The sequence below is a fragment of the Enhydra lutris genome, unplaced genomic scaffold (assembly GCF_002288905.1).
Source record: "Enhydra lutris kenyoni isolate GAN:26980312 unplaced genomic scaffold, ASM228890v2 scaffoldscaffold25, whole genome shotgun sequence".
Classification (NCBI taxonomy): domain Eukaryota; kingdom Metazoa; phylum Chordata; class Mammalia; order Carnivora; family Mustelidae; genus Enhydra; species Enhydra lutris.
Window position 1 is genome coordinate 5,889,334 of NW_019154109.1, and position 22,055 is coordinate 5,911,388.

A 22,055-nucleotide genomic window follows, 5' to 3' on the forward strand; every position below is an offset into this window, starting at 1 on the left:
TGTTTCTGATTCATTGACAGTTCGTTGGAATCATTGTCTAAGAGCACTGAGATCCAAAAAACTTATGCTTTTTAAAAGCACACTCTTTGAGGAAAGCTGTTCAACCCCAAATTAATTTGAAAAGCTCTAAGATTTAAGTCGGCACATGAGTCCAAATCGCCAATTTTTCAAGTAAGCTCCATTCTTGGCAAAAGACAACCGCCTCCTCCAAGCTGGCGCGGCTTAGCCCCGAGGTCCGAGAATGCTGGCGGAGGAGATTTGAGGAAGGAATGTGCCTTGTTTCTGGCCAAGGCTCTCAAGCGCTTCTTAGAAAAGGCGCAACTCCCCTGAAGCATTACCCTCCCCGATCTCTTCATTCTTGAAAACCAATGTTTACCTTTAACGTATCTCCGACAGGTTGGAATCAGGAGGTAGTAACCCTACAAGCAGCGATTCTTATGGTGACCGGGCCTCAGCGAGAGCCCGCCGCGAGGCCCGGGAGGCCCGCCTCGCCAGCCTGACCAGCCGCGTGGAGGAGGACAGCAACAGAGATTATAAAAAAGTAGGCTCCCTTTTCAATTTCCTGTTGTTGGGTTACAACACGTCGAGCTCTCAGCCTTTTCCCCAGTGGAGAAAAATGAGTGTAGTTCCCATGAACCAGAAGAAAAGGTGCTTCCGTGATAAATCCAAGCAACTAATTCCTTTCGGGTTTCTTGGTTTGCTCCATCTCTCTTCTAGCTAAATACAGACCATTCCATATATTGTTTTTAGTGCAGTAAATCTATGCCTTGAATCTGGTATTTAGAGGTGTAGGAGAAAGTAAAGATTGACAGTTGTAGAAAGGGAAAATAAAAGTAGATTTTCGTGTGTCTGAGCCGTGGAGAGTCATTTGGTAAGACTTATAATATTAACAAACGTGCTTTTCATGAAGTCCTGTGAATGTCAACCAAATACTTCTTGGTGATGGTAAATGATAATCTGGTTTGGGGGGGGTTTAAAACACTTTACAGTTCATTGCCTTTGGTTCTTGCAGAAGAGGACCTAGCTCCAGGGGTCAGCTTGAAAACCTTCCCTTTCAAGTGCTTGAGATGCCAGGGGGAAAAACCGTTTTTGTTAACGAAATGTTTGTTTTGTTAATGTGTTAAGCAGAACTTGACTAAAATTAATATATACACTAGACCGGCTCTAAAAAAAAAAAGTTCTCTTTGTACGGGGAACCACAGTGACTATTTTTTCCCCCGGAGATTACCATTTTTGAAGTTGGAGCACCATTCTATTCGTTTGTGTTCAGCACCTGGGACTTCACCAATACTGAGAGGCAAGAAACCAATTGGCTGAATATAATTTGTTTCCTAGACTTCCTCCATCTTCTCCATCTGCCCCACAATGATGGTCTGGGGCAGCGGGGATTCTCATAGGTTGAAACTGTGGGAGTGCTAATCCTGGGAGCCCTGCCTAGTAGGTGACCTGATTCTTTTTCCCTCCCTTCAGCTCTACGAGAGTGCCCTGACCGAAAACCAAAAACTGAAAACAAAACTTCAGGAGGCCCAGCTAGAGCTAGCAGATATAAAGTCCAAGCTTGAGAAGATGGCCCAGGTAAGGGAGAAGAGGAAAAAGGCTGGGTGGCAGGGTGAGTGCGAGGAGGCAAAGTAACCTAAGGCTATGAGAGAGGGGAAGTGACAGGGAATGAAGACTGGCCCTCCCCAGAGACAGGAGGACAGAAGTGGAGATTCTCATCTGATTTCAGGGTTCAATCGGCATTTAACTTAAAGCGGAAAACTGATCATTCAGTGAACAATTCCTAATCGCCTGAGTGCTAATAATTAATACTATGGATAATCTACTTATTTCTTAGTAGAAGGGTATTAACCAGTATCACAAGATTAGTGCCTAACAGTGTCTCCTGTCGTGATCATCATGTTTCAGTTCAGTTTATCTGCAGTCAGCTGCTAGAGAGGGATAAGCAAGACACCATTGAACCCAATGTAGAGATGCAGCAAATTAGGCCTAGAGAAATAATGGTTAGCATGGGTCGTACAAGAAATTAAGGACAGGAGCACCTGGGTGGCTCAGTCAGATAAGCATCTGACTCAGTTTCAGCTCAGATCATGATCTCAGGGTCGTAAGATAGAGCCCTGAGTTGCTCCTTGCTGAGCATGGAGCCTGCTTAGGATTCTCTCTCTCCATCTCCATTGGCCTCTCCCCCTTCCTCATGCTCTCTCGTGCTCTCTGTCTCTCTCTTTAAAAAAGAAATCAATGTCTTGTTAGAATGTATAACCAGATCCCAAAGCAAAGATTCTGTCCTACAGCATATGTTACCTCCTCAAGCCACCACTGTTGTTCAACCTAGGAATAAGGAATGTTAGCGGCAAACAGACCAGATAAACCCTTTTACTGCCAGGCCTGATTTAATTCGGCAACGGTTTAGAGGGAACTAGAGGCAATAAACTCATCACCAGTGAGACAAACACTGCAGCAAGTGCCGTCTTGGGTGATTGCTGAGTTGACAGGAAACCTATGGAGTTATCGCCCTCCTGGAATACCCAGTGACTAAGAATTTTGAAAGCCGAACGGAGGTAAAAATGGCTCTTTACTGGGAAGCCATAAATGAAAACCAGAGACGGCTAGTTGCTCTGGCTGCATGATACAATGGAAAAAGCACAGCCTAAAACACTAGGAGTGTACGGTACTGAATACTCAGGGCTCGGTGGGGCAGGGGTGGTCAGGCACCTCGGATCATCTTACGGCATCCCCTCTGGAATGGGGTGAGCCAGCGCTGGGAGACCGCACGACTTAACTGCAGACAGCTGGAATACGGGCGCTCTCCGGAGAGGGGCCCGGCCAGGCGCCCAGTGGGTGGCCTGGCCTGTGAACTGCCCGTCCTTTGAAAGAGGCCCCCCTCCGCCTGGTTGGAGTAGCTGAGCATGGTTCTTCGGCTGGGGTTTGTAAGACCTACTGTAGTGATTCAGTGGGACAAGAGTGATTCAGTGGGACAAGAAAAGTGGGTCTCAATCCAGAAGAAAACACACACACACACACACACACACACGCACGCGCGCACGCGCAGCAGGGGGATGGAACTAAATGAACCTTGAGGGCTCCGCTGACCCCAGCATGCCTGAGGCAGGCAGAACATCTCATTCACAGCACACACGCGGAAGATTCCGAAGGCTAACTTTTCTTCTGAGTCGTGCCACGAACTGACAACGATTAATTAATACAGACCTGCTGCTGCTTCCCGTCAGGAATGACCAGGGGTATTTTACAGGAAATGGGGGGTGGTGGTCACGTGAGCCATGGGAGGACCCAATGTCACCTGCTCCCCACTCTTTCCAGAAGCACATTTCTTGACCTTTAGGGGTTCTTGGCTTTTCCTCCGGCTCCGGAGCAGTGAGCAGGCTAACAAGTGGTGACATTGACTCGCACAGGGGACACTGAAAATAAAATCAGCCCTTCCAGTCACCGGGGAAAAGGGCTTACTTTCTAGCCAACTGCTCTGCTGGGTGTGTCAGAATATACTGAGTTTTGCCAAATACACATGATGGAAATTCAGAAGAAACAGTGGTGCTACAAACCAGTCCTCTGCTGTTTACTACAAATGCAGTGTCTGGCAGGACAGGAGGAGAGCCTGTCAGCCCCACACGTCGTAGGGAGACACTCACCACATGGACACATGTGACGTTTTACATGAAAGGTCTGCCCTAACTCTAACGGGGTTAAGATTTTAAAAGCAAAACAAAACAAGTTCTTTGTAGAAGTGAACTAGTTAAGGTCACTCTGTAGAAGGGGACTAAATGAAAATACTGAAATCGTGACAGCTTCTGTGCTTCTCAGGCTCAGGGAAGGGAGTCGGACGAGGATACAAACCAGCGCCCGGATCTACTTCTGCCTTTTTTCCTTTCCTTCCACTTCTAGTAGATTCAGTGGAAAGGCAGATGGCCCTGACCTTCAGAACAGAAGGTGAAAGCCTAGGACAGGAGCCAGAAATCAGAGTTTTACTGTTAGCTCTAGCTATCCCTTAACATTCTGAAAAAAGAAACCTCTGCCAAAAGACCAGTGTACTTTCTGTATTTTTAAAGTGTTGCTTGCACATGGTACTAGGCAAAATAAAAATAATCACCCTGTATTTATTAAATATAGTCTATTAAAAATATAAGAAATTTTATAGTGCTAAGGCCAAAAGGAACTTAAGGTTCATTTCCAGTCCCTGTTTAAGAGTCACTACCTGAAGTTATTCTACTTTTTAGCTACGGTGGCTAAATCTTCTTGGCCCTTCTGTGACATTTATAGCAAAAATCAAAGATGTTCTAAGTTCCAGTCTTTTGTTCAGGTAAAATCTCACCTCACCTGGAAGCTCAGTATACAAAAGAGATAAAAGTGGAGCTGTTCAGTTCAAAGCAGGGCTGATCGCATGAATGGGCTCCGAGAAACCCGGGAAGCCCGCCCACGCGTGCACGCCACTGCTTTAAAAGAGAAACAGCGTCAGTGCCCAAAGCAGAAAGACAACAAGTGCAAAGGGATTGCTTAGGAGAGTGCCATGGGACTTGGACCCTCAAGTTCATGAGCCTCTAGCTTTCAAAGAAGAAAAGCCACTTTTCATTTCATCTGAGTCGTGAGATTACTCACAGACCAGGAGAAGAGAGGGGCGGTGAGGTATAAGGAGACAGTTGGCGTTGAAGACCTAACAAATGTTTGTGTGTCTGTGTTGGGGGATGTCTTTGCACTTGGGACTGTGCTAAATCTTAAGAAGCATTACTACCACCTCTGCTCCCTCGTGGGAATCCTGCAAACTTCAGAAAGGCAATAATGTCAGACCTAGAGATCTATCGGAATCTGTTAACTAGGGTTTTCTGCCCCAGTGAGAGCCCAAGCCCTGACATCTATTTCTGGGTGTCTCACGGTGAAGCTGAACCAGACTGGGCTTCCTAGTGACCCTGAGACAACCGAAGTGACCACTGTTTGTCTTCAATTTGCACTAGCAGAAACAAGAGAAGACCTCTGACCGATCATCAATGCTGGAGATGGAGAAAAGGGTATGTGTGTGTTTCTCCCCCCCGCTCTGTTTCATCTGAGTTTCTCTGACTTTGTTGTTCAGGCCAATGGAAAAAGTTCGTCTTAAGAAGGCGGGAGTTCTGCCACATTCCATTCCTAGCTTGATAATAAATTCTTTTTGTGTGACTCTGGACAGCAGTTGATTGCTAGTCCTTTTGGCGTCTTTAGATGGTTAGTGCTTTTCACTTAGTCCAGTCTTAGGGTCTGGGGTGGGTCCTTGGAAGGTCATCCCATGCACTGGTTTGGCCTATAGGCAGAACTGCGCACACACACACACACACACACACACACACACACACACCCCTACAGTATATTTTGGTTTACTGTAAATCAGCACACATGTACACATCCGGACCAAAGTCTCTTTTCCCTTCCTGTCACCTTGAACAGAAAGGAAGCTTTCAGCAGGACCCTGTGCCATTGATTTAGGTCTTCTGACTTGTTCTATGAGCCAGCAGAATCTTGCACTCACTCTGACTGGGGGTGGGGAGGGGACATTCCAGTTCAATTGCTGACCTCCCAACTGCATTCAGAATATTTTTCTGGGATTTGACATTCTTGGATTGGGAAAACTCAGATTTATTGATGAACCTAGCTGTGATTTGACCCTAAGAGTATAATATGTTCTCATCCCTCCTGTTTAATTTGGAAAACATCAAAGTTTTATATTCTATTTCCTTGGCCTATAACAAAACCTCACTGGCATCTCATCTAATCAAGGAATCTTCAGAGTGCAGGCTAAATCAGGAGTGGGTTGCTGGGAGAGAGATGGGCTAGGGGAAAGGGTGCTATTTCTTCCCAGATAATGATGGCTGCTTCGCCACTCAACATCTGCTCCCCATCATGGTAGAAGCAGCTCCTTAGGAATTTGAGGGGAGCATTATTGAAGATAAGGATGCCTTTTATTAATAGAAAACAAGGGCCCTGGTCACTGGCAGTCATTTGAGAAATTCCGTAAAATCAGAATATTCAGAGGACCCTGGTCCTACCATTTGCTTCTCTTCGAACATCCTGATGGAGATTTAAGTCACGTGATTTCTATCAACGAAGTAGTTTCATCCCACAGATCAGTCTCTTAGTCTCCTGCATGAGGTTTGCCTGAGATGTGACGCGGCTGATCACGTGGCCCCTGGGAGGCAGCATTTTGACTCCCTTCTAACCCCAGTTGATGTTAAACAGTCTCATTGTTTCTAAACAGGAGAGGCGAGCCTTGGAGCGGAAAATGTCAGAGATGGAGGAGGAGATGAAGGTATGGAGAGCTCTTTCTTCTTTCTTTGTGTGCCCATTCCCTAAATGCCTGCTAGGACTGGGTCATTGAGCTTAGGCCTGCCCCTCCAGATTTGCCCACACACTCATCCCCCTCAAGAAGAGATGATGTGTGAAGAGGAGCCGAGCATCTCTCCTCAGCCATTTCAGAGGCCCCCTGTGGGCACCTCCCAGCCTCTCTGGGGACCAGTGCTGCTCTGGCTTAAGGGGAGGTGTCTGCAGGCTGGAGACAAAGCGAAGGTCAACTTCTTCTAAGATTTTTCCAAGCAATAGCTTCACCCTCAGGGGCTGGATGAAAAGGCTAAAACAAGGGTCCCAGCTCTCTAGGCCTGAGGTGCCCGGGGGAGCCTGAACACAGCCAGAGACTTTCCTGGCTGGTGCGCCTGCCCGTCGCAGCCCTTCGCTGCGACACAGTTTGAGTCATTCTGCAGCAGAATGCAGATTAATTCACACATCCATTTCCTGCCCCAGCCCATTTCCCCCGAAATATTCAGTAGTATTCGGCACTCGCCCACTAGAATAAGCTCATGCCCCCAGTGACACCCCACGGCTTACTGCTTTCCCCTCTCCCTTCATCCTGCCCTGCGATGACCATCATCTCCATTAGCCGCTTTAACGAACAACTGCTGTCCCAGGCGGCTTTGAGTGCTGAGAACTGGCAGTCAACCCCGAAGAGGCAATTCCCTGCTCTGGAAGGGGCCTGCAGAGCAGTAGGGAACGTATTGCTGCTCGGGGTAGCCACCTGGGGGTGACGTGGGAGCGTCTGAGCCCTGAGAGTACATGTTGCCTCATGCCCATAGTCACCTAGCACTTGCTCGGCTTTGGCCTTTTTTTAACTTCAAGGATCTTATTTTACCAGCTGTATCATACAAAGCATTCCTCTGATGAAACGCGGGTTTCCTGACCTGGAAGCAACAAACACTGGGGTAGTACGAGGCAGATCCCCAGAGCTCTTGCTGTGAGCGAGCATCCCTAATATGCAGTTAGAGCACTTCAGGAGAGACATTTATTACTACAATGGCCAAAAAAATCGGTAATTTACTGAAGAAAAAACTTCTCAGCACCTGACAAGGCCCAAGTTTACAGAAGATCCAGTGCTCATAGCCCTATTACTCTTTATATAATTCCAGAATGAGGGAGATCCGCCCTGCCCTTGAGTTCTTAGTCACCATTCCAAAGCTGTAACTGATCCCATTCACATAGAATTTCAAGCAATACCTATTTATATCTCCAAAAAGTGGCACTTATATCTTTCAAGTGGATGTAAAACAGCAAGAAGTAAAAACACTTAATGGTTAATTCTCCTATGGTAAAAACAGGATGACCCAACACCCTTAGCTTCTCCATCTTCTGATTTTTCCAAACGCACCTCACCTAGACCACAGAAGTATTCTCTCCCATTTCGAGCGGTGTGTTAGTGGAGCTAAGCAGTCCTGGAGGAATGAATAGCCACAGTTCTTGGTTGCACTGGGGGCTCCTCCATTTTTGAAACCCCTTGAGTAGACGCCGTCTGTACTCTGCTGTTAGGCAGCTGTCGGTGGTGCTCATTAAGGAACAGCCTAAATGCTGTTGGGGAACATGTAAATGAAGCCAAAGGTGGTGCCTTCTCATGAGGACCCAGGAGCCCAAGGCTAGCCCAGACCCACTAGTCACAGAACTCCGCACCACTCTACCCAGGCCCGCGCGCAAAGACCCAGAAAGTCCCCAAGTAGAGCAGCTGAGGTCCTTCTTTATTTCTGTTCCGATCCTAAATTGCCGAGCATGAGAGCCCCTTCAGTGGTTCTAGTTGCTCTCAGGCCTGTGGTTTGAGACAGGCTTCCAGATTTCTTTCTCCCTGTTCTGTCAGGGCGAGGACTTCCTCAACTAGGTCACGAGTTCCTTTCTTTCCTCAAGAGATCAAAATACATGAAGGTGTTCACTCCCTCAGGCTCAAGTTGTTTGCCAGCCAGCTTAGATCCAGTTGTTTAAATTATCAAAGGAAGCCAGATTCTGGCTGTTTAGACCTCAAAAAATAGGCACACTGATTTGAAACTGGTTTTTGTTGTTGGGTTGTTTTTTTTTTTTTTTTAGTTTAAAAATGGATGCATTCCGTCAATTGCCATTATTCTCCATGACCAGGTGCAAAGTCAAATGGAGAAGACACACCTACAAGTTCCAAAGCCCCTAAACGCCCTTTGCTCAGGTCCAAGCCCAACACCAGGTTTACAGATCGTCCGGCTCCCCCTAGAGGACGAAGTGGGAGGAACATACAAGCCTCACAGCCAACACCAATTTCGTGTTTGTGTCTATATCTTGAGATAAGCAAAAACGTCAAATATTTAGATACAGACATCATAAAATTGATGTCACTGACCTTAAAGGAGTCCAAGAAGCTGCTTGGGTAGCTTTCAGGTCCTTCTTCATCCAGGCTACAGTTTGTGGTCAGTAACATCTTGGGAATGATCAGTGGTTAAAATCTCTGTGTGCTAGGCAGCCAGTCAACCACACAGGTAACTAACTGTCTTATCGAATCTGAGACCCAGTACAACTAAGGTCCAGTTAGTCCCCATGCCTGTTGCGTATTTGGTTTATACAGATGCTCAAACTTCTGGGAGCAATCAATAGGGAGCAGGTTGAAGGTTGACCTCCAGTGAACCCCGAAGATCCAGTAGGTCCTCAAGGACTCTGGTGCCTGTTTTTCTGATTCTGGCAAATAAAGTGCAAAGGCCAAGTGAAATGGCCTGAGATGGGCTTGCCCAGATGTCCATGGGGCCCTGAGCTTGTGACATGGGTTTCATCTTTCTGGCCTTACTAGAAAGGTAAGTATTTATGAGTTCTCCCCAGGACATACTGCACTCAGATCCTGGATTGGAGTAGAATGATGTGCCAGCCTCTGACAGGTGTGCATGTCAGCGTGAGCTGTGCGAGGCTGCGCTGGGTCTGGCCCGCATCAGACCAGATGACTTTTCTACTGCATCAGCCATTCAGCATTGGCCTCCTTCCCAGACTTCCTCCCTGCCTCTCCCAGGTCCTTGCATGAGGGGCCCAGCAGCCACTCCCCTTTTAGATCGCTCTTGGAATTTTTATTTTTACTTACTCTGGAGATACCACTAGCTGATCCTGCCCTTGCCCACCCTGCTCTGTGCCCTGCCCTCCCCTCCATCTTGCTGCCTTATTTTCAGTACTGTTTCCTATGGAACATTCCACCAGATTGTTTCCTGCCTCTCTCCCTCATGCTGATAACTTCCAAATTCTTCCACCTCGATCTGCTTGTACTCACTTGTTAGATTGAATCATTTCATTGCTCGTGCCTTTTATATTACTCCCTAGGAGGCAAGGACCACTTCATGTAATGACTATGGTTATGTTGAAAGCTTTGGTGCAAGGTCAACACCAAAGAAGGGTGAGAGCCAGGGACTTTCCACTGGTTCTTATGTTTGGTCCCTGCCCATTTCTTTAAATATTTCCATATGCTGCACCATGATCTCCTCTGATCTCAGTCCTCTCCATGGCCTGGATGCTTGCAGAGGGTAAGAACCACTGCCTGGTCCCTACCCTTCAATGGCTCCATGGAAGTGTTGGACTGCTCTGCCTTTTTTCCAAGGTGCTCATTCTCCTTCTTTGGGGAAAGAGATATTCTGCAGTTTGTCTCTGCTTGTTTTTCCTTTTCACTGTTTTTCCCCCCTCATGCTGCCTTTCATTTTCTTGCTTCTTCACGTCCAACTATAACTCTGCTAGTCCTTCATTTCTGTGCCTCACACGCATGTGGGTATGAGAGACTTCTCTCTGGTTTGTCACCCTGTAATCCACAGGGTTTTTCATCTTCCTCTGTGAAGCCCTATTTGCATAATAAAATCCTTTTCCTCCTCCCAAAGAGCTGAAGGTCTTGGTTACAGGGTCAGTACGGACAACCACTTAGGCAAGGACAGTAACAGTAAGCAGGCCTGTGATATAGTCCCGTTTATTGAAGTCTTTAGGTCCTTTATGGGCTACGAGGTATTAGGAAGAGTATCTGTGGACTGGTTATTCTGCCCCATTTGTAACACTTACACATAGTGAGGTCTGAACTAGTACATCAGTCCAAGCAATTCCACTGTCTTGGACATTTGTTTCTCCAGCTTCTGTGCACAGCTGTAATTTTCAGAGCATGAGTCTGTATGGGAACACCTCCCAGCAGCCACCCGCCTGTTCATGAGCTGGGACAAAAAGCACAGTCAGCTGTGAATTTCACGACGCAGGTAGTCCTCTAGCGGGTGAAAGGTGGGTTGGCAGTTCTTGGATCCTGGAACAAGCTTCCGGACTGCAGTGGAGAGCTAGCAGGGTTAATGAGGCACCCTACAAAACAGGCCGGAGGACCCTGCCGATCGCTGCCCGTCTCTTAGCTTGTACGTGCCCCTTCGACCTTCTAAACAGTACATGCCTCATGCAGAAAGTACTTAAAACAACAGGCCTCTCTTTTGTTTTCCTTGTTTCATTTTTTTAAATAAAAAATGAAGTAAGAGAAGGACCCGGGGGTCGGGGGAGTAGGAATAGGGGCCAAGTATGGGGCACGATGAGAGGAAGGAGAGAGAAAAGGGCCACAGCTGGGTTTAGGAACTCATGGAGTCCTCAACTCCAGGTCCCACTGAGGATGAAGAAGGGCCCCTGAGGCTATGGCTCAAGCGTGTTAAATCCGTTCAGAAGGCCTAAGCCACATGGTGGCTGTCCTTCTCAAAAGCCATCCACACATGCTGTTCGAGAACATGGTGGTCGTATTCACGTGCTGACCTGCAGCGTAGTTAGACCTTAGCCAAGAATCGTAGGCCCGGCTCTCCCCCTCGTTGGTGCTTTTCTCCCTTCTCCCTCCTCTCATCCTGCACCATCACTCCTGCCTTTCTCATTTCCTTTCTTGCATGCCAACTAAAAAACAAAAAACAAAAAGTCACGTGATTTCTTTGTCCTACTTTTATCTCTTCTGGTCTGTCTTGTCTCTCTCTTGTCTGTCTGTCCTCTCCATGTTTCACTCTCTACAGAACCTCCACCAGCTAAAACAGATTCAAACCTTGAAGCAGATGAACGAGCAACTGCAGGCTGAGAACAGGGCCCTGACCCGAGTTGTGGCCAGACTCTCGGAGTCCGTCGAGTCCTCGGAAACCCAGGAGCTCTAGTTCTTGCCCCTCTTCTCCACCTCACTTCCCTCCTCCACCACTCCAGGCATGTTCACTCTTCTTGTTGGACCCAGAAGCCCTGTGCTCATGCCCCTCCATCGGAGCCACCGTATTGTGGGTGCCTCTAAGTGTCGGTCATCTGCAGATGGAAAGAGCCAGGACTGAGACCACAGAGTGAGACATAACAGCCTAGGTCAAGGGGAGGCCGTGGAGGAACCCTTACCTGGGCCAGTGGTCTATTTGGTAAGATCACCACATCACCTTCTCCTCCCCTGGAGACTGGATGTGGATTTGCTCACTCGGCTATACATAGGAGTACACAGATGTGCACCCAAACCCGTGGATGTGCAGACTCGGCGGGGTCATTGCCGAACTGAAATTGAGCTGCTCGGTCGGCAGCAGCCCGAGTACATCATGGTCTCTGGAGCAATGGGGGCTGGTCCCGGACTCCAAATTCTTGTTGGGCCCGGGGTAACCAAAGACAGGGACTCTGAACCCTGGCTGGGAGCTTTTAATGTATGTAGTGCCTGGTGGGCCCATTCCCCCCCTCCCCACCCTGCCCCAATCCCCAGAACGTACCAGACAGAACGAAGTCTTCCACATCTGACAACATGCTGCATGGGGACGACCAGCACTAAAGGCTAGAGCTCCACCACCAGCAACGACACTGCCCAGCCCACCATTTGAGTAGAATTGGCTGTTCTTTGCCTCCCTTCTGCAATAGTCTTTGCTTTCTTCCCCCTCCTTGGGAGGGATCATTCTCATCCCTGTCACAAATCTCTGGGTCCTGAGGATGTGCCCCTTTACCCCCACCCCTAGCCAGTGTGTGGGCTGTGAGGCAGAACACAGCCTGGATAAATGAGACCCGCACACAGCCAGACCTTCCCTAATGGGGGTAGGTTTGCAAAAGACATGACAGTCATTGGAGCAGAGAGGAGGGATTTATTCTCAGCTGGGAACCAAAAACTATGTTTGCCAACCTGGAGCCTTTCCTTAGATAGAGGCCTGAAAGACAAGCTCACAGATAACTTGTTTTCCCATCCCGCGGTGGTGTGATGGGGTCACCGCTGCTGAGCAATTTCACTCTTTGAAATGAGTTTTTAATTTTCAGCAACAATCTAATCAGTCCTGACCAGCGCCTGTTCTTTTCTCTGCCTATTTGCTTGTGCCTTCAGGGTCAGTAGCTGGCAGTTAATACCCACCAGATCTCAAGCACCCAAATTACCATAAGGGCTGAGCTAACATCCTGCTGTAGATGCTATCAGGCACAGAAAGAAAACTGAAAGGGAAGTAATACCGGGCCTGGCACCAAGCAACTTAGTCACCCTACTTACCGAGTGCCATGTCAGGTCCTAGCTCCGTGCTTTAAAGTAAGCCTCGGGATTACTGGAAAATTCGACGGGTGAGCTAGGGACCCACAGAAGATGTCCCAGTTACTTTTAGTTTCCCTCTTTGTGCAACATAGTATAGAGTATGGAGCAAAACTAGATCTCGTGCTTTCAGTAGTTCATAACTAAGGTAACAATTATCACTTATTAAGGCCTGTGCACAGTACCTTCTATGCTTTTTCTCACTTCTTCCCCAGAACAGTCCTTTTAACATGTGGGAGAAAAGCAAGTTACAGATCAAGTAACCTGTCCAAGGTCACTCAGAGAGTAAATGGTAGAACCGAAATTCATACCCAATATGTCACGTTCCAGACCCAAGCACTCAACCACTGTGATTTTAGCTGCCTCGTGTTTGGCACAGAGTTTTAGCCATTTGTTAAGCATATGCACTAAACAGTGCAAGAAGAATCTGTTGAACAACCATAGTGTGCCTCACCTTTGCAGCTGAGGGATGGGGGACAGCGTTCTGCTTTCTCTGCACTCTTGACTTCTTCAACAGCCATTACCACCCAAAGATTTTGCCACTGCAAAGAAACCATTGCATAGCACATGTAACAGACCAGCAAACCGTGGCCCATCGAGTCTGGCCCATAAGCCATACAAATGGAGGGGGGCAGAAATCAAAAGACAAAGACTATTTCATGACACATGAAAATAATGGAATCAAATTTCGATGTCCAAAAATAAAGTTTCATTGGAACTGAGCCATGCTCATATTTTTACATATTATCATTATGTTTATAAGTACTTTTGGGCCACAAGAGCAGAGTTGAGTAGTTGGAGCGGAGACCATATGGCTTGATACCAGTTTTCTGGCCCTTTACAGAAAACACTTGCCGACACCCACCAGAAGGAAAGAGGGGATAAATAAGCCAAACTGACAGTGTGGCCAAGAAAGTTTGCCTTGACTTTTTGGGTGTTTTGGGGTTTGTTTTGTTTTTTAATAATCCCCTAGAGAAATCATCTTATCTCAATGTGTTGTGTACGCCATTTCCAAAAGAATGTAAGCGTGGGACGCCCTCCCCACTTCCCAAGTAGTCAGAAGCAAAGCAGCCTGGGTAAGGCTCGTCCTGAGCTCCCATCACCCTGCAGCTAGCTAGCCTTGTCCTTCCCAGGACTCCGCAGCTTTAAGACCCTCATAATCCTCTCCCTCTTCAGCACATTCCTCATCAAAGGCTGGACAAAGTCATGTTTGGAAAAACATGCACTTAAATTTTATTTGCACAAGACACCTTAACATCAAACTGGTGAACTGGTAATTTAGAAGTTAAGAAAGCTGACCTCCAGGGGGCTGAAATGATAAAGCTCGTTAAACCTCCTTCTCTAGAGCTTCCGCGTGTGTTCTTATTTAATCATTCTTTAACTCCAAGTGAATATCAGATAACACTGTTCATTTCCCCCTCTCCCTTTTGAGAGTCAAGTTTATGAGACTGTTTTCCCCCTTGTTCTCTATATTCCATGTCTTGGACTTTTTGACACTCCTTAAGATGTCAGTCGTAGCGTATTGCAGTTGGGAAATTGCCTTGTCCAAGGTTTCTTTTTTTTTTTTTTTTTTTCCCAAAGAATTGAGTTCTTAATGTGGAAATAAATCACCAAGTCTCAACGAGTTGTTTGTACATTTAAAAAGCAGGGAGGGGTCAGCTCAGTTCTGATTTGGTGAGCTGCTGGCAGAGGAATGAAATCCAAGACACATACAGCTCCTTCCCTGCCTATGGAATGCTATTGTGGAAATAACGACTTTCAGAGTCTCACTGATACCCAGGCTGGCGGTGGGATCCAGGATGGAGCATTGGAGAGCAGATGGGAAGCTGAAGCACTGTGGGGCCAACCTGGCTGACTTTTTCTAAAAATCTTCTTGGACTGAGCTTTCTGAGCGTTCACTTCTGGTAGTCAAGGCCACAGGGATGGAGGCACAGAAGAGAGCAGCCAGAACAGCTTTGATTAGGGGAGGCAGAGGCAAAGGACCAAAACTTTATTTTGATACTATCTGGATTAAAATCTTTTCAGTAAAATTTGCAGATCACCTACCTGCCATCCCATATCCATGGGAGGACTCACCGTGGTCATGAGAATCCCGAGAATCACAGAGCACGTCCTGCCCATCAGCACACTTCCCCGTCCGGTTCTCCTGGGGCCCTCACAGGGGCCCGACTTGAGCGACCGGGGCAGAGAGGATGATTCTTCTTCAGACACAGAAATGGAAGCCCAGACAAACTGAGTGATTTGCTTAAAGTAATAGAGACCATTCATGACCGCGACGGTGCTGGAATTCTGGACTTCTGGTGCTCTGTTTTCCGCCCCCACACGACCTCTGTAATGAAAGAATCATCTTCAGAGTCAGGCACACATGGGCTCGGTATCAGCTTTGCCATTTAAGAGCTGGGTACTCTGGACTAGTTAGGAAATTCTTCATTTCCTCATTTGTAGACGTAAGGATAGCACCTGTGTCACAGACTCGTGCGGTACTGATGAGACAATGGGAGTGAGACCGTCCCCATTATGGTGGTTCACTGCTGTTTTCGTTCCCTTAATACAAATCCTTTATGTCTCTGTGATACATATATTTGTGCATACACATAGTATTCGTGTAATCAAGTCTACATCCTCCATAACAGATTGAGGAAATAAAAATACAGTTACAGCCCCTAAGTGGTTAATAGCATGCCGGAGCTAGAATTAAACAGGCCTCATGACCGCCGAACCCAGGCCATCCTTGACTGGTAACCTCACCTCCTGCTGGAGTCCTGTAGGTTTGCTGACTAAAAACATCAAAGCACGTTTGCCTTGATGGGATGTAGATGTAGATTTCTGTAGCTTTCACGGTGAAGATGTACTTCCCCTCTAACCGAAGTATCCCTGAACTGCCAGCAGGGCCCACACAGGAACTGTCCCCTCAGCAACGTCCCATTGTAGTGCTTTAGATGCTCAGCACACCTGCCAGCCTGTCTGGTCCCATATGAAGACTTGGCTGTCCAGACTAGGGCCTGGGCTGCCGCGTTTCCTTTGTTCGCCTGTTGAACAGCACTGTGTCGTGTTCCAAGATGACAGAACTGATGGAATTGGAATCTCTATTCCCCCATCCCCCAAAGCACCTATTTCCCGGATTTGTAACACTATCCCCTAAAACTGCTGCTGAGGACCCTTGGTATCCTGTGGTAGCTCCCCACAGGGAGCTCCAGGTGAGAATTAAATACATACCTATCGCTCCCTGTGCGCCACAGCTGTACAGTGACCGAATTTGTACACTCCCTGGGTTTTAGTGGTTGAAAGTGGATACTTTGGGTGGATTTTATCACAGAAGGCTCGAGGAGGACCTTAAATCTCGTGGGTGTGACAGAAAGCCAAGTTGTGCCCCTCCCCCTTGCATTCCTATTTTTGATGGGGTGTGAAGCAGTGTCTGCCCTTAACTCTTTTAGTTGACCAGGACTCCTTTTTCAGTTTCTCCTCTATCCTCACCAGCTCCCTTTGGCACTCTCCTTACTATCTCCAGGCTAGAAGTGAGTTCAAGCGCCAGAACCATTGTGAACAGTTACCAATTCAGGAGAATGAAAGGACACGAGGTGTGGAACGTGAAATAAGACGCTTTTGCTGAATATGCTAGTTCAAAAGATGGAGGGCTGTGGTCTCCCTAATGCACATCTCCCTTTGCACATCACCAACTCAACAAACATGAAGATTCAGGGGACTTCCATCCCTGGGAGAAAGGGTGGCGACAGTACCCTGCATATGCTGCCTCCGAACGCCCTGCTCGCTGGGCCGGCCTGGCCTGGGCAGGGACGGTACGGAGGTGTGATTCCAAGCTCTAACACACCTTTCCCTCTGTCACCCTGCAGGTGTTAACAGAACTGAAATCCGACAACCAGAGGCTGAAAGATGAAAATGGTGCCCTCATCAGAGTCATCAGCAAACTATCCAAATAGACTAGGCTTCCAGTTTGGGAGGGAAGGGGCAGCATTTGCTGTTCCCACCCCTCTTTTCCAGCCATTGCCTTCCAACCAAAAGAAGTGAATGTTTTGGTGGAAGGACTTCTTTCTGACCCTCCTCCAGTCACCTCCTCTGCACCGTACGTGTCCTCCGCACTCTGAATGCCCTGTCCCTCCCGTGCCCCGCGCCCCCTGAGTTTATGGCAGTTTTAACTGAAGCATGATTGTGATCATTTGAGCCGTTCGAGCCATCTGGAGAAGGCCTTGGGGAGTCCACCAGGCTCAGCTGTGGGTCCCAACTCCCTGCTGCGCAGCTACCCGTCCACACTGGATTTGATCCAAACATGTAAGGCTCTACCCAAACCAGTACCCCACAGCCTTTTACACGGACCCAGTGTCCTCTGATATAGGTGAGTCTTACGGTGGCCATTCCAGGATCCTGTCTGGGATGCCAGGGGAAACAGGATGTTGGCATAACCATTGGACAGCCTCTGGAGCTATGTTTCCGTTAGATTCCAAGGTGACCGTGACTCTGCATAGAAGGTCTCTGCTAGTCTGCACCTCTCAGGAACTGACTTTTCTCTTACTCCTTGCTGGTGTTACTGTTATTTTTTCTATCAACAACCCAGTAACATGCCTGATTAGTCTTAATTCTTGTTCTTTCCTCATGCCTGGCCCCCTTCCCCAGGGCTCAGATGACCCTGGCTTCCTTATTCCTTTCCTTTCTATCCTTCTATATTCCTTTCTGACTCCCCTCCACCACTTTACCACATTGTGTAAGAGCTAGAACAGAGCATCTGACCTCACTTGTCTTTGGCCATTATGGAAAATCATTTCTCCTGGGGCGCTCTGGAGACCAGAAGAATTGCCTTGGCGGCACCACTGGCCCTGTTGCAGAAAAGCCAGACCATGGCGTAAGTGTCAGCCCACTGTTCTCATCTCCCACTTGTCTTCCCTACACAGTGATTCTCCTTATTAGAAAATCTGGGCTCTGAACACGCCATTCTGCCCCATCTCCTTTTGACCTTGTTTTCCTCTCTTCACTCTGGCACCTGCTCCAAATGAGAAAGGAAGTCCTTGGAAGGAGTCAAGAGCTGGGATGGGTGGGAGGTGGACCGGGGAGTGGAAGCACACATACCTGGTGTGAGTAGAGTATCTGGGGACATCTGCAACCTTGTGACAAAGAGGACAGAAGATAGGTCGTGCTGTGGTAATGGTGGTGAATGTGATGATTTCCAGTGGCTAGATGTAGGGGAGAGACCATTTGTTTTCTAAAAGCCAACAGGAGAAAAGACCTCTTAATAGAGGCTTAAAGTGATGGGATACTTCCAACCCACTGAGTCTCAGAACCTTAGAGTGGCAAAGCCCAGAGGTCATTTGGTTGAGCTTTCCATTGTCATGTTAGAGGGACCCCCGCCAGGACCCCACTGCCCCAGCTCTGGCCCGCTGTCAGATAGCTGTGCATTTGTCCCTCGAAAGGTGGGCAACTCTTATAACCAGAAAGCTTTTCCTAAGATAAGTCGAGGTCTGCCGTGGGGGCTCCACACGGTCCAGTGCTGCCCTTTGATATGACAGCCCCTCGTGTCGTTGGTCATCTCCCCTTAACCTTACTTCCAACTGGCGTTTTCCCGGTCCTTGAAGGCATCCCTCATATGGCATACTTTTCCTGCCTGTCACATCTCGTCTGTCTGCCTAACGTATTTGGCCTTTACAGGCATTTTCTCCCATGGTTGGTTTGAGTGTGCGGGTCATGTAAATCCTCCTCATTTTAGAGTGGCCCATGGTATTCAGTGCTTAGGGTGGTCCATTCTCTTAACATATACCACCTCTGCCCATTTTTAATTTCTTTCCCAAAAACGACAGTGTAGTTCTTCATGGCCCTCTGAAATGTTACATGCTCTTTAAACCAGAGGTCCTAATTCCAGAATAGGAAATATGTCTCCTCTGGCAAGACCCCATTTTTAGAATATACAGAATTCTCTCTTCCGTTTCTGACCATTTTCCAAGAGAAGCCACTACTGATTAGGATTTCGTATGACCTTGGGAGCACTGTCAGCTCAGTTCTCAGGGAATGCTAAATTAGAGTAAAATGTTTCCTCACTTCCACTATAAACATCTTCTTCATTCTAGGGAGAGGGAAAATCAACAGAAGGTGTTGACTAATTGATTCTCCGGGCACATCCTGGATATTGGGCAAGGCATGGGAGTGGTTCCTGCCTCTTTCTCAGGAAAGGAAAGCTGAATTATTAGGAAAATATCCTGACCCTCTCACATTAGATAGACCAGGGAAAGGGGTTACAGTTCCCTCATCTGTTTGTGCCTTTCAAAAGCGTGGGACAGAATCTAAAAACTCTTAGGTGGGTGTTAGGCCCTGCTGCTTCACACAGCCCTTTCACATTAAAGATGCCTTTTCTTGCCAGAAAGTTTTCCTTGTGATGAAAAATTTGCAAGCTTTTCAATCTCAGGAATATCGGATTCTATGGCCAAAAAACCATGAAAGTGTAAACCATCCCAGGTAATTTCAGGCACTCTCTCTTATGCAATTAACTTTATTGGACAGATAGACTTTGAATTCTGGTCCCTTCCCAGAGAATAAAATACCCTTTCCTCACAGTTGCGTTGACTGGAAGCCCAGGAGTGATGTCTAGAGACCTAATGGCCAGCCATGTGCTCTCGGTGCCGACAGCAGCAGGCCTCCCTCCACTTGTGCTTTTGGTCTCTGCAGTGGCCACAGACCTCCTGTCCTCAACCTACTGGTCTGGATACCAAGAGCACCCCAGATAGCTCAGGCTGTGTGAATACTGCCGGTCTGGCCAACAATTTGGGGCTCAGCTGTGCTGGGTCACTTTCAGACTCTTTACATGAAATAGCAGGATGGGGACGAGAAGGTTCTTGGTACGACTTTATATACTCTGTTCTCATTAATTTGATATTTTTCAAAACCAAGCCACACCTTCGGGAGTAATGATTCGGCCATTCCAGAGATTCTCTGGCTGAAGTTTCACTTTTCCGCCTGTTTGGCCTTCAAGGGCTGCTTACTCTTTTCCAGATCGCTCTTGGGCATGATGGCCCCTGCCCCAGTCCCAGTCTCCAGTGCAGCAGGGTCATGCAAATCTTGGGGTGTTGCCTGTAAAGAGTCTGGAGAACAGACATGCCCTGGGCTTGTGCAGTGCGCTGGGTTCTCTCTCGGGCAGTCTTGCTTGACGTCTCCTGGAACCCGCCTGGCTTTTCCTATCCAGCTACAGGATGCGTTCACTTCTTTCCGCGCCTTCCTGTCTCCCACTCCGCGTTTGAGACCAAGATACATTTATTGCTCTCTGAGGCCTCTGGTGAAGGAGGCTTCAGATCTCTGGTTTGGGTCATTTCACAGGCTTCCCCTGCCCAGAACAAAACGTGCTCATTCGGTAGTTGTGCTCAGAAAGGAGAAGGCTGAAACCCCATGTGTTAGCCTGTGACTCTCGCAAAATCGTGCGTCAACTTTCAGGGGCTTTTAACTGAGCCACGGATGAGAGGAGGAGAAATTCTCAAAGCTGCGCATTTGGTTTGGTCTCTGGCTTTCTGGCCCCAGCGCAGCCTCCCCTAGCCAGACAGACAGACTGCCTCCTCTCGGACACAGGCCAGCATTTCTATCCCGACCACGGTGGCCGTCCTTCTGCCGTGAGAGAAGCATAGAGAGGAGAGATGAACTATTGAAAATACTGCCGGTTCCTCAGCTTCCAGGCTGCTCAGCCCCACGAAAGGGAAAGCCTGAAGGATTCAGCAACTGAGCCACGAGGCAGGGGGCAGTTCCTGGTACCACCCCCCTGGGTGAGCCCCTGGTTCCACCGCAGCTTAACAGGTGGCGCTAGATGGGCGCTGGCCGCGGTCCTTCCCTCCTGGCCGTTCCCAGGGCCGCTGTTTGTGCCAGCACCACACTAACTCTAGACACACAGTTGGCAGCCCCAAACCTTGGCCCGATTCTAACTGCAAAGCTTGCATCCCACACTGATTTTTAAGGCAGGTTTCAGCCCATCAAAGGATGTGAGTCCCCTCACCCAATAAGCACGGCAGCTTTGAGGGCAGAAGAAGGCAACAGGAAAGGATAAGCCCCTAGGAGTCAGAACAGCTGCATTGTAGGGCCAGCTCTTGCTAGCCGTGTGACCTTGGGAAAGTCACCTTCGCCGTCTGCAGAATGCAGTTTTGCACTAGATTGTCCTCAAGATCCCTTCTAGGCTTACGATTCTGTGATATATTTATTCCTGGGAAGATCAGAACATTTCTTAACTCAGAATTTTTGCTCTTTCTAATGGCAAAAAATCTTGTTTTCTTCTGGATTCGTACTGTTTAACATCGGCACGTCAAGGTTGACTTCTCATCCTTGTTAGAAAGTGAATTTAATATTGAAGGTAATGGAATGGTGTTGCAATTGCTTTCCCTCCTAATGGCTCGGTAGGAATATTAAAACCTGCAGAGGTGGAAATTGGAGCTCATGGGGAAATGGATGGAAAGTAATTCGTTGCAGGCAGCCTTTGGACAAGTTGTTTTAATAGGAAATAGAGCTACTGCTTCATAGATTTCACAGCCTTCTCGAATGTGGTCTTCATGGCCCTTAACATCCAAAGGGCAGACACGGCCCCTCTGCTCAGCACCAGCTTACACATAGTCTTAAATTCTGCCCTACAGCAGCAAGAGAGTTTTCCTCAATAAAAACCTCAACCTTTAGTTCTGGGGAGCCCCTCTGGGTTCTGGACTATCCAAAGTAGGAGGTTCCCACGCTGTTCAGGGTGATCCTTCCTTTAAGCAGGTCTGCAGAGGAGACCGCTGGTGCAGGAAGAGCTCAGAGACCCTAAGTCCACACAGGGTGTGGCATAGAACAGCACTCCGAAGAGCGTCCTGCAGGACTGGGTGTGAGTGGAGTGAAAGGCCAGAGCCCCTGAAAGTGAAGGTGGCCCGTGCGCTGCGGTGGGAAGGTGGGAAGGAGGCAGAACCAAGAGCAGGGTGGAGGCTGCCAGCTTGGGGGGGGGGGGGAGGCGTCACTGAGCAGCAGAGCTGCACGCAGGGAAATGAGTGCTCTTCCCTGGTACCCTGGTCCCTCGGCCTCCCGCAGAGCAGAGATGTTAATCAGCTTCCCTAATGGGTATCGACATGGCTCGGGAGCAGTAGACCCTATCAAGGACAGCTATTGATTGCTTGTGTTCTGATTAGATTGGAAAACAGATCAACTTCATTGCAGCCCAGGAACTGTTAACTGTCACAGCTACTAGGGAGGAGGTGGTCTCTGGGGGCTGATAAAAACCAGCTCGAGAATCTTGACAAGCCTGCTAGCAACTGCAGAGTAAGAG

The 22,055-nt window shown here is 48.1% G+C and overlaps 1 protein-coding gene across 6 annotated transcripts in view; it reads left to right on the forward strand.

Annotated features, from left to right (window-relative positions):
- Positions 1 to 21,718, forward strand: part of LOC111151011 (protein phosphatase 1 regulatory subunit 12B) — a 215,369-nt gene extending 193,651 nt beyond the window's left edge. For 3 of the 6 annotated variants that reach the window (XM_022508707.1, XM_022508709.1, XM_022508711.1), the window contains 5 exons: positions 397 to 541; positions 1,471 to 1,575; positions 4,959 to 5,012; positions 6,230 to 6,280; positions 16,645 to 21,718. In XM_022508707.1, the coding sequence (XP_022364415.1) occupies positions 397 to 541; positions 1,471 to 1,575; positions 4,959 to 5,012; positions 6,230 to 6,280; positions 16,645 to 16,731 (442 nt within the window). In that variant the 3' untranslated portion in view covers positions 16,732 to 21,718. Of the gene's footprint in view, positions 1 to 396; positions 542 to 1,470; positions 1,576 to 4,958; positions 5,013 to 6,229; positions 6,281 to 11,288; positions 11,424 to 16,644 lie in introns of those variants that run through there. The other 3 variants (XM_022508706.1, XM_022508708.1, XM_022508710.1) reach the window with 2 other exon arrangements.
- The last annotated feature ends 337 nt before the right edge of the window (positions 21,719 to 22,055 follow it).